Raw genomic sequence first — 12,275 nt, 5'->3', positions numbered from 1 at the left:
CCCCCACACCACCCCCACACACGCACATAAAAAAAACTAGCCATTTTGGTTAACTGCCAGACAATTCCACAAGTAGTTTTATTCTTTTGGAACTGTATGGTATCACAGTAAACATTTTTTTTCTTGTTTTGTTTCGCAAGTAAAAAAAACAAAAAAAGTAAAAAATTTTTATCCACTCTCATATTGGGTTATCTCTAAGGTTTTTACCAAGAAGTAAGGTATACAATACATTGCTCCCTTCTTTCTAGGACATTTTATTTTTATTTTTATTATTATTTTATCTCTCTTCTCCAGTCAAAAACAGAAATAATTTTTTGTTTTTGCGTGCGTTTGGAAAATTCATTAAAATGGAGGACGTTGAAGCAGTATTAATACAGCTAATCAAAGCTCAGATAGCCCAGCAGTAGAAAGCTGAGGAAAATTTAAATGAACGTGAGAAACAGCTCCAGTTACAAGTTCAAGAAAGGCAACAAGTGTTGGAGGAGAAAATGTTACTTCAACAAAAGAGACAAGAGCTATTGTTAAAAATATTCGAAAGAACGGAACACAGGGACAACAGTTTTGCTTTTTCCCAAAGTACGATATGGAACACTATAGAAACGTTCAACTACCAACCGGAGTTGGAGTGGACGTTTGACGCTTTCTATCGGAGATATGAGGACCTATTCACTGTGGATTTCCAAGAGTGGAGCAATGCTAAGAAAGTTTGCCTACTTTTAAGGAAATTAGGGACCTCAGAACAAGTTTGTGGATTATATTCTCTCTAGGAAGACGAGTGAATTGAAATTTTCTGAAGCGGTCAAACTTTTATCCGAACTATTCAGCCCGAATTCTATGCTCTTTCATAGAAGATGGAAGTGTTTGAACCTGCAAAAAAGTGACGATGACGATTACCTAACCTTCGCATGCATGGTAAATAAACACTGACTTATCAGCAGATGACTTCAAGTGTTTAAATTTTGCACATGGTTGTGTCTCATCCAAAATCGCTAAGATTAGACATGTTCTCTCTAGACTTGAGAGCGAACAGGGTCTCCCGCTCCAGAAGTTGGCCGAGGATTGTCACCGAGTAGTCTGCTTAAGGAACAACTCGAGACATGTCGAGGAGGCAGGCGCAACATTCATTAGAAGGGCGAACTTCAGACCGGAAAAATACTCACCCCGAAAAAGCAAAGCTGGAAGTAAGAAAACTCAGGCTACACCTAATAAGTACCCCTCAGTCACAAGACCCAGATCCCCTACAAGCCCATGCTATCACTGCGGTGCGAAACATTGGTCGCATCAATGTTTTTACAAACATGAGTACTGCAACGAATGTGGCAGAAAGGGTCACAAAGCGACCCAGTGCAGGAAGAACAAGGTCAAGAACAGCGTCTGACAGACTAGATTCGACTTGGATTCGGATAAGAACCAGCGCAAATATGTCATAGTTAACATTGCAAATAAAACTGTGCATCTACAATTGGATTCCGGATCAGACCTGTCCATCATTAACCTTAAGACATGGAAATGGCTAAGGAAACCAACCATGCAGAAGATGAATAAATCAGCTCAAGCTGTGACAGGCGATAAAGTGGAATTTGAGGGAGAGCTCAAACTCCCGGTGACCTTAAATGGTATTACTAAAAAAGTGAAAGTGTATGTACATAGGACATCCGAAAACCTGTTCAGTACTGATTCGATGAAGCGATTCGAATTGTGGGACCAACCTATGAATAAATTCTGTCATAGGGGAGAAGACTCGTATACAGAAGAGCAACAACTGAGGACGAGTTAAAAGAGGAATTTCCAGAAGTATTCTCACCAGGATTAGGAAAATGTACAAAGGCTACAGCAAGATTCGAACTAAAAGAAAACACTCTGCCTGTTTTCAAGAAGAAATGAAACGTCCCATTCGCAGCAAATCGACAAGAAATTGGATCGGCTAGAAGAGGTCGGAATATTATTGAAAGTAAGCAGCAGTGATTGGGCAGCCCCTACCGTATATGTGACCAAGAAAACAAACCAGATTCGTGTATGTGTAGATTTCTCCATGGGTCTGGACGTAGCCCTCAAAGATTACCACTATCCACTCCCCACGCCAGAGGAGATATTCAACCAATTAAAGTGGTAAAGTATTTTCTAAGGTGGATTTGAGCGACACATATTTGCAGATCCCCGTTGAGGCAGAATGTTCAAAACTCCTCTGTATAAATACACACAGGGGTCTCTACAAGTTTGAAAGGTTAGCTTTCGGAGTCAAGGTCGCACCTGCGATTTTCCAGCAGGTCATGGACACCATGCTGAATGGCCTTGATTTTGCTTGTGCCTACTTGGATGATATTGTCATAGCAAGTAAATCCACAGATGAGCACCGAAAACACATACATGAAGTTTTTGAAAGAATTCAAAGTTTTGGTTTGAAAGTAAAAGAAGCAAAATGTGACTTCCTGATGAAGGAAATACGTTACTTAGGTCACATTATTGATGAAGATGGTAGACACCCCGATCCTGAGAAGGCGGAAGCCATAAAAACATGCCGGCTCCCAATAACGTGCAAGCACTACAACGCTTTCTGGGCCTGGCTAAATTCTACCAAGTCTTCATCAAGAATATGCATGATTTGCACGCTCCACTAAATGAACTGCTGAAGAAGGAGAAAGCCTGGGACTGGACGCCAGAATGCCAGAAGACGTTTAAGAAGATCAAAGAAACGTTAACGTCAGATCTTTTTTGGCACACTGTGATCCAAGGTTGAGAATAATAGTAGCGTGTGACGCAAGCTCATTTGGTGTGGAAGCTTGCATACTTCATATAATGTCTGACAGTACCAGGAAACCGATCGCACATACATCTAGAATGCTACTAAAGGCCGAAAGACAGTATTCTCAAATTGAAAAAGAAGCCTTGAGTATTATATTCGCTGTGACAAAGTTTCATAGATATTTACACGGCAGAAAATTTACATTGCAGACGGATCATAAACCGTTACTCACGATTTTTGGTTCCAAAAAAGGCTTACCGACATATATGGCTAATAGACTATTGAGATGGGGTACATTATTACTAAATTATGATCTCATCCTGGAGTACTTGTCTTCGAAACAAATTAGCCATGTGGATAGCCTATTTAGACTGATACCATTGAAAAGGGATACGTTTGAAGTTTCCATCATTGCCACTCTTCGGGCAGACGGAGAAATAAAAACGATGATGGGCAACACAATCAGAGAACTCCCAGTATCTTTACCGGAGATTTAAAAGGAAACAGTGAGATAAAAAATAAGATCGTCACAAAGGGCGATGTTCCAGAAGTATTTTCGCTTTGCGATGAGGTTTTACTATCTGGCGAAAGAGTAGTGATTCCCAAATGTCTCTAAAAACGAATTCTAAAGGATTTTCACACAGGACATCCTGGGAAAAATCGTATGAAGAGTTTGATGAGGAGCTATGTCTACTGGCCTAATATGGACAAGGACATCAATGAGAGGATAGACTCGTGCACAGGCTGTGCCCTTGCGGCTAAATCACCACTGATTATGTTTAAACCATGACCGAAGACTGACCAGCCATGGTCTAGGGTGCACATCAATTCTGCAGGTTCGCTCTAGGACAATTATTACTTAATCGCAGTCGATAGTTTCACCAAGTGGCCTGAGGTATTGAGGTGCAGAAGACCGACAAGTGGAACGACTATAAATTTCTTACATGAACTGTTTGCACGTTTTGGTGTAGTCGATTGCATCGTAAGTGATAATGGAACCCAGTTTACATCTACTGAATTCAAATGTTTTTGTGATACTTCCAAATTAATCATATCACCACTCTCCAATACCATCCAAGGTCGAGTGAGCAAGAAGAACGCTTCATGGACACTCTTAAAAGAGCACTGAAGAAGGCTCAAGGGACCTCAACAGATGAAGCACTTCAACAATTTCTACACGTGTATAGGATTACACCCAATTCGAACACACCAACAGCAGTCTCACCTGCAGAAACGATGTTTGCGCAGAAAGTGAGATCCATTTTTGATAAGCTCTTACCCAAACAGTCAAGGCCACGAATCACCAATTATGTACCCAGTAAACGTTTCATACCAGGTGAAAGAGTGTTTTTCAAAAGTTATAAAAACAACACATCATTCTGGGAGGTGGGTACAATTACTAAGAGAGTCGGTGACATGGTATATATCATCCAAGGACCAACGTATACTCACAAACGTCACAAGAACCAACTAAGAAGATGTCAATTTGTTGAAACCAGCGACAGTCCACCATTGGAAGATGAGCTGACAGACACTGTCTTCGAAACTTTTGATCTTGAAGCTCCTCAACCAACACCTGAACTATGGCGGTCGTTCCGTAAGAGAAAGTTTACCGAGCCATTAATGGGAAACCCTAAAAGGAAGAGGTACTGCCAGCTTTTACGAACAAAAAGCTTGAGAGGAGGGGAGACGCCCCTCTATGGGATTAATGGACTATCTCATGACGTCACTTCCTCTAGTGACGTCACTTCCGGTATCAAGTACCAGTGCCTGCGAGTCTGAGATTGGTACGCGATGAAGCAGGTCGTGTGCAAATGCCCACAGTTGAGAAATGTTATTCTCAACTCCCTTTGCCTGTAATAGATATGAATACATGTTTGTTTCCTAAAAACCCTGTGTTTCCTTCGTTTATTACAATTTAACCCCATAACATCCACATAACACATAGAGATATAAATCATTGCAAAAGTTAAACTAGATCAGACAACTGTAAGTGCGTCAGGAGGATTACTTGTTGAACGCCTCTCGTAGGTAGATAGCAATAGAAAATCAGATAAACAAACACCTAAAAACAGATTCTAAACGTAAAAACTACACACATACATTAATAAAGATTAAATTTTCTTTTGTTTCGTAACAGTTATTTATTGACTATTTGTTTTTGTTTTTTCTAATTTTGTTTTTGTTGTTTTTTGGGTTTCTCTTTTTTTTTCATCCATTTTGCTGCTTGAAGACCTTAAGAAGTGCAATGAGATCAAATCCTAAAATACTTATAAAAATTGTGTGAAACCGGAACAAAAATCTTAAGCATGTAAAGAAAGTTTTATTTTATGGCATTACGTATGAAACTAATGGAATGAATAGGATGGTCTTGTTCAGGGTCCATTCGATTCTATTATCCTAGTTTTTGTCCTGAACAAAAAAACTCACTCTCAATCTAAATTAAGATTTTATAAAAGTCGTTCCAAAACTAAGTCCTCCTCTTTTTTCAACCCAAAAACTAAAATGTTGAAGAGCTACAAAGATGGGAGTGGTATTATTAAAACGAGCGACCTTTTGTGTTCCAAAATGTATTTTTCTACATAGTCACCAACATCCTCAGTGCATTTTTGACGGTCTCTTTTGATGTCTCGGTCATAAAAGTCTGGATTGCGTTTTGTTACTCACAACACTGTCGCTACTCTGAAATCGACAAACCCATCTCCTAACTGTGTTGACATCAACTGCAATGGCTTTAAACGTTCAACAGGTATCGATATATATAATTTTTTCTGCATAGAGGAATTCAATGACATATCTCTGCTTCTGACACACGTCTATAGTAGTGGTTGTTTTCTTAGAGTCTCGCACCGTCAATATCTGCAACAGAGAGAGAGAGGAAACTTTTAGGCCATAAATGTATAAGTTTAGTCATCATAATAATGCAATTCGCAATTCCCTTTTATCCATCTGGGCAGAATAAAAAATAGGAGGTATTACTTTTGGAATACTCCTCGTATCATCAATATAAATTGTATTATTTGGATTCTTCGGACTACTGTCCTTGCAATAATTATTAGATCAGGGTTAAGGTTTCGAATGAAGTAGATTTAATTTTTTTCCATCATATTTTCCCTTTTGGCAATGGTTTCAACCATTTCTTTGATTAAAAATTCGATAATATACGTAAACGCTTACTTTCTTAAGTGTTCTTATGATTTTGACCAGGACTGTATATATATGTTTCATAACCAATAAAAAAGCTATAAATACACTAAGCCTCAAAGAAAAAGGAAAAGAAAAAGAAAACGACACACAATAACAACTGTTCCTGATGATAATCTGACGCACCGATAGAAACAACAACTTTTGGGCGCCATTTTGTATAACATGCCGACTAAAATAAAAATGACCGCTCGTCGAATCAAAAAGATATCCAGAAAAATCGGAAAAAAGAATAACTCTGTCGTGTTCAATCATATTGAATAACGATTTGCTGCCAAAATATACAAATATATATGTTTGTCTTTCTATAATGTAGCGCCATTAATAAGTAAAAACAACATATATATATATATATATATATATATATATATATATATATATATATACGTTAAGTAACTTATTTTGCTGCCAAAATATACAAATATATATGTTTGTCTTTCTACAATGTAGCGCCATTAATAAGTAAAAACAACATATATATATATATATATATATATATATATATATATATATATATATATATATATATATATATATATATATATATATATATATATATACGTTAAGTAACTTACTTTCTGAATAAAGATTACCCTGCATAATAACAGGAGATAATCTTTGAAATGATGATCTGATTTTGTCTTCAACAATCGACTCAAATTGTTCGGTTTTCGGTTGAAGTTGGCTGTAGGCATTAGTGGCACCAGGCATGGTCTGTAAATCAAGCAGGTGTGAGCGAATGTCCTTAGACATCATGTCCATTGATGTGATCAAATGTTCCATCTGGTCCTTACTGAATTCATGAACTTTGTCTGTCTGATAAAAACAAAGAAGAAAGGAAATCTGCCAAAAACCAATTCAAATAAATATAAAGAAATGTTTTATCCTCAAATTGGTCACATTAAAAAGTAGACTAGCAAAAATATATTCCCTATGTTTATGCTAAGCTGGTAGATTCGCTTATAATATATGGGGCATTTCAGATTAATATCTAAACAAATTATTTATTTACAAGTTATATGTTGACGCATTACATTTATTTACTACCAAGGCCCGTGTACCGACGTTGCCCAGTGGAACGATGGCACAAAGCCAAAACAGATTTGTTGAAAAAATCCCATCCTGTCAACAATAACTTAAGCTATCTCGAGCATTATTATAGACTGAGCTAATTTTATTTGGTTTTATGAAGTGATCAGTAAGTTTATAATTGAGGTCCCCATCAATAAAAAAACAATTAAAAAAACAATGTTAAAAAGCATATTAATAAAAAATTATAAAAATGTCCTTTGACTCCTATAGTAAAGTAAAGGAAATAAAAAGTTTACAAAGAAATATTTTAAGTAATTATGAAACAATAAGCAGAAATGTTAAAAAGTATGTTCATTTTTTTTTTAAGTTTGTATACATGCATAACCTACTCCCAATAAAGGAAAGCAATGAATAAAAAATGTTTATGAAGACATATTTTAATCTTTCCTGAAAACATTGGTTCTGGTGTTTTTACAATGAAGGAGAAATCCTTATAGATTGAGGTAATTTTGATTTGTTTTCATCTGATGTATTTCAATGAAGGAGAAATCCTTGTAGACTGAGTTATTTTTGTTTTGCTTTTATTAAGTGCTCTATAAGCTAAAAAATAAAGTCCTGCTAAAGAAAGAAATGCTAAAAAGCACGTTAATCAATCCTAAAACCATTGTATCTAGTGTTTTTAATGAAGGAGAACTCCTTTTAGACAGGGGTATTTTTTCTTTGTTTTTATTAAGTTGTCGCTAAGTTAAGAAATGAAGCCCTGATAATAAAAAGAAATGTTTATAAGCATGTTGATCCATCCTAAATCCATTGTTTCCAATATTTTTCAAAGAAGGACAAATCCTTGTAGACTGAGGTATTTTGTTTTGTTTTTATAAGATGGTCTATAAGTTAATAAATGAAATTTTAGAAAGTATGTTAATCAATCCTAAAACCATTGGTTCTATTGTTTTAATGAAGAAATCCTTCTAGACTAAGGTATTTTTGTTTTTTATTAAGTGATCATTGAATTAAGAAATGAAGCTTTGCTAATAAAAAGAAAAGCAGGATATAGTAATGGTTTACTCGGGCCAAACCGTGACAAAAAAATAGTAAGCACACTGAACTGTAATTGAAAAATGAAAGGAAATAGTTTTTACGTTTTGCAGCAATTTCTTAGAAACGGTAAAAATATTCAAAACTATAAACGAAACGAAATAAAACGATTTTTTTTTTTGCAACACTTATTTGTAATTATTTTAGTTACTATTTTGTTTATTTCGTTTCATTTTTTTTTTTTTTTTTCAGTTCATCTGTTGATTTCTTGTTGGATGTTATTCAGGTACGCCTTAAAAATAAAATAAAACAGAAATGTTGCAATTCTGAAAACAAGAAGAAATTTACTATTTTAGTGTTTTGTTACGAATTTAGAAAGACAGAAAACTATTTCATTTGTTTGTTTGTTTGTTTGTTTGTTTGTTTTGCTATTTATTTTGTTTCATAATTCAGTTCCAGTTTGTTGTGTCCATTCTAAAATCAACTTCCGGTTCTTAAAGCAACTTTGAGACTTACTATTTTATTTATTTTTTTTTTATTTTTTGCAAAAGAAAGTAAAATACTACACAACCTTACCAAAAGAAACGTTAAGAAGTAAGTTAATCAATGTTTAAATAAAATGTGCATAACGACAAAAAAGAAAATGCGCTTCCTTACCAGTGTCAGATGTCGCCATTAAAAATGAGTGATAAAAATCTGAATAATTAGACTTACTATCTTTCGAAGCTTATAACTACTTGAAAAATGTAATTTAAACCCTATTTTTTTTCAAAAAAGGGGCAAAGACCAAATTTTAAAATAATAAAAGGTTTAATAGAAAAATATGCTATATTATTTTTAATCGGTTTTCTTTAAAAAAAATTTTTCAAGAAATTTAAAAAAGCTTTCAAGAAATTCAATGAATTTTAACTTACTCCAATTATAATAAATATATATAAATTCCAAAAAATCATTTACCTATAAAAAAAAAACTAATCTATTTATAAGAATTTGTCCATATTTATATTTTATATTCCATGTACTTTTTAAATAAAAGAATTTTTTAAGCAAGCATCCGAAAAGACCGCGATTTTAAAATCTAATAATATGTGGTCACAGAGCGGGATTACCTCACTTTCTTTCAGTTGACGGAGGCTGAAAAGCGCTATAATTAATTATTTCAAAAACGTAAAAACAACACATTAGACCAAATATATTTCCTGGTAGTAACTATATAAAGAAACAAACATTTGAAGTGCTGACATGTGTCTTATCTTCCCTTTGAATTTCTGGCATGTGATTACTGTCAACAATCAAATTAGTCAATATGGGTCACCGTATTTGAAAAATGATCACAATTCACTCATCAAAGTTTACTTTTAAAAAAAAAAAACGCTGACAAAATTTCCTTTTTTTTATTCTCTTAAAGAATTATATGAGTTTTTGATTTAAAATATTTTATTTCTTCTTTATGCAATGAATTTATTTTTTCAAAAATCTAAAAAACAACAACATTGAATGAAATAGAAAAAAATTTATGTAGGTGTCCAATTTTTACAGGACAATATTTTCAAAATGTGAGGTTTTACTTTAAAAAAATATGAACGTATTTTTTTTTTAAAGGTTTTAAACTTTTGACTTTACAGGTTATTTTGCACATAAATATTCTTTTGTTTTTATTTTAAATTAGATTATTTTATTTATTGATCTTTTATCTTCAATTTGTGATATATAAACCTTAGTGTTACATGACAAGAGCTGTCCCCTTTTCATGTGAGTAAAAAAAATAGGGAATTAGTTAAATGTAAATATGAAATAGGATAGTCAAGGATTGGAACTGGCGAAGCTAGATTTGGAATTGAAAATTCCAATCATAAGATAAAATAAATACAGAATGTTATTGAAATAAGGAATGTGGAATTGCAATTGTTTAGCTTACATATCTGTTTATTGGGAAAGGAATGTAATGATGAAATTTGTTCTGTTATAAAAATGGAAATTAAAATAAGGAATTTAATCGTCAATTGAAATTGTAAACATGTTATTTGAAAAATACGTTACTGAACTCGGGGTCATGTCAAGTTTGGCAACGTGACACATATCATCCAACGTGCCGATGACGTGACGAGTTCTCAATATAGGTAGAGTTTTAGATGCAGTCTGGGAGAAGAGTCTGAGAGAAGTAGAGAGGTTCAGACCGATTCTCCGTTAAAATCAAGGCACCCTCTAGAAGTGAGACGGTTTTAGAAATAACCATGTAACAAATTTGAATCCCTGAGATAAAATCATGTCCGACCGGTCGAAGATGAAATAAAGGACGTCAACATGTGTTTTGTATCTGCGTCTCCGTGTTGTTATTCAACAGAAAAGGTATTGTGAATTTATATTATAAGAACTTTGTGAAAATCATCATCTCAAAAATAGGTAAGAAATATATGTATCAATATTTATAGAAACACTCCCGTTCATGCAGAACTGTCTCTCTCTTTATATATACCTGTTTATGTCTCCAATATGCTATTTCTTACATGAACATCTTAAGACATATGAACACTCAACACATGAACACTCCTAAGACTGTCTCTAGATATCACACTAAGACTTCCTAAAACGAACAACAACAACAATACGAGAATATACGTCATCTTAATAATAACACACAGTACATACGCACATATTTGGTACCTTCTTTAATAATACCACCAGTATATAACATTAGGTGAGAAAATTAATTATTTACTTTTTAATAGACATTTTAAAATGGGGGGGGTGAATTTAAAAAAACCGTTTGTCTAGAATATTATATTCGGTTTACTGGAAAGAGCATAAAATTTCACATTAAACCTGAAAATATATTAAAAATTGAACCAATAGAACAATTTTGATAGATTTTTAAATTGAAAAAATTGAAAAAAGTTATAACTCGTAAAATTCAATTCATTTCCTTACGTAGAAAAAAATGGCTGCATGAGCGCGTACATGCACTTTGTAAACACTTTTTTTTTTTAAATAAAAAATAATATTTCTATTATATTTTTTAAAAAACTATAAAAGTTTATTTTGGAAGTACATTCCATAAAGAAATTAAACAACCCACTTTAAAAAATAAATTGCGAGTTTTGTATATTTTATTCGCAGTTTTGTGTTGAAGGTGTCAAAAATTCCTCCCAAATTTTGACATACTTAGTGCTTCCTCTCCTTGCTGATGCAAGAAATAAAAAGAAAAACAACTTTCATGTCTGTCTGTCTGCCTGTCTGTTTGTCTCTCTCTCTCTCTCTCTCTCTCTCTCTCTCTCTCTCTCTCTCTCTCTCTCTCTCTCTCATTACTCATATAAACAAAATGTATTTATAAAATGAAAGCGTATGAAAGAATGAATTAACCATTATCTATTTTTTGATAAATAGTCTGTGTTTGTCTTAGATTAAGCTTGAAAAACAATGGCATCGTTATTTAAAAACAAACAAACAAGCAAACAAACAAAACACCCGAATGTTTGCTGTTTGGATGTATGCCATCATTTTGTTTGATTCGAGTAAGTTGGTTTAACCGTTCGAAATTACCTTATTCTGCTATTCCCTTAATCAGATGAACGTATGTGAACAGCCAATGAAATTGCCCGGAAATTTTGAAGGGAACGGTCTTTATTTCAAGTTTTGCAAGCGAAAAAACTAATGTTGAATGTATTCGAACAAACATAAAAACTGATGCTGATGGTTTGAAAAACTGCGATCCAGCTCGGTCTCGTTGGATATAGTGGGAGGAGAAAACAATTAGTGAATAAATATCATGACACCACCGGTAAATATGACTTGTTTTGGAATGTGACTCTTCGATGAATTAATGTAAGAAGTTGTGATAACGAATGAAAGCGACTAGTAACCTGAGCAAATCTATATCAGATACTGATTAATAGATTGATCATATTGAATTTATATATGGTGGTTGTGTTTGCAAAATTATAATGCTTTTATTTCCTCGATGGAAATAATCAACTTCGTTTTATTATATATAGACAAGAGACGGATATATTTTGAAACATGATGTAAATCATATATCTATGACGTCACGTCAGTGATATAATTTTTTTGTTAATGTTTTAAGATCTATTTATAAGAAAATGTAAATAGCTCAGTTCATAGAATATCAGACTGAAAATCTCACGGTTTCAATTTTGATTTTCGGTCATGACTTCCGCTTTATTTGTTGGGAATTTATTATTCAGTATTAATTAGTGTTGGGATGATTAATCGAAATCAGTATTCGGAAAAATTGGAACTTTTA

General features: G+C 33.6%; 1 protein-coding gene across 2 annotated transcripts in view; it reads right to left on the bottom strand.

Moving 5' to 3' along the window:
* Nucleotides 1–12,275, bottom strand: part of LOC145291001 (uncharacterized) — a 209,616-nt gene that overhangs the window by 113,018 nt on the left and 84,323 nt on the right. For both annotated transcript variants that reach the window (XM_080136532.1, XM_080136533.1), the window contains exon 3: nucleotides 6,523–6,763. In XM_080136532.1, the coding sequence (XP_079992658.1) occupies nucleotides 6,523–6,763 (241 nt within the window). The remainder of the gene's footprint in view (nucleotides 1–6,522; nucleotides 6,764–12,275) is intronic.

Source organism: Euprymna scolopes, chromosome 2, assembly GCF_053919585.1.
Source record: "Euprymna scolopes isolate OS-2025 chromosome 2, ASM5391958v1, whole genome shotgun sequence".
Classification (NCBI taxonomy): Eukaryota; Metazoa; Mollusca; class Cephalopoda; order Sepiida; family Sepiolidae; genus Euprymna; species Euprymna scolopes.
The sequence above is the reverse complement of the archived record's forward strand: the minus strand, read 5'-3'. Positions and strand labels throughout refer to the sequence as shown.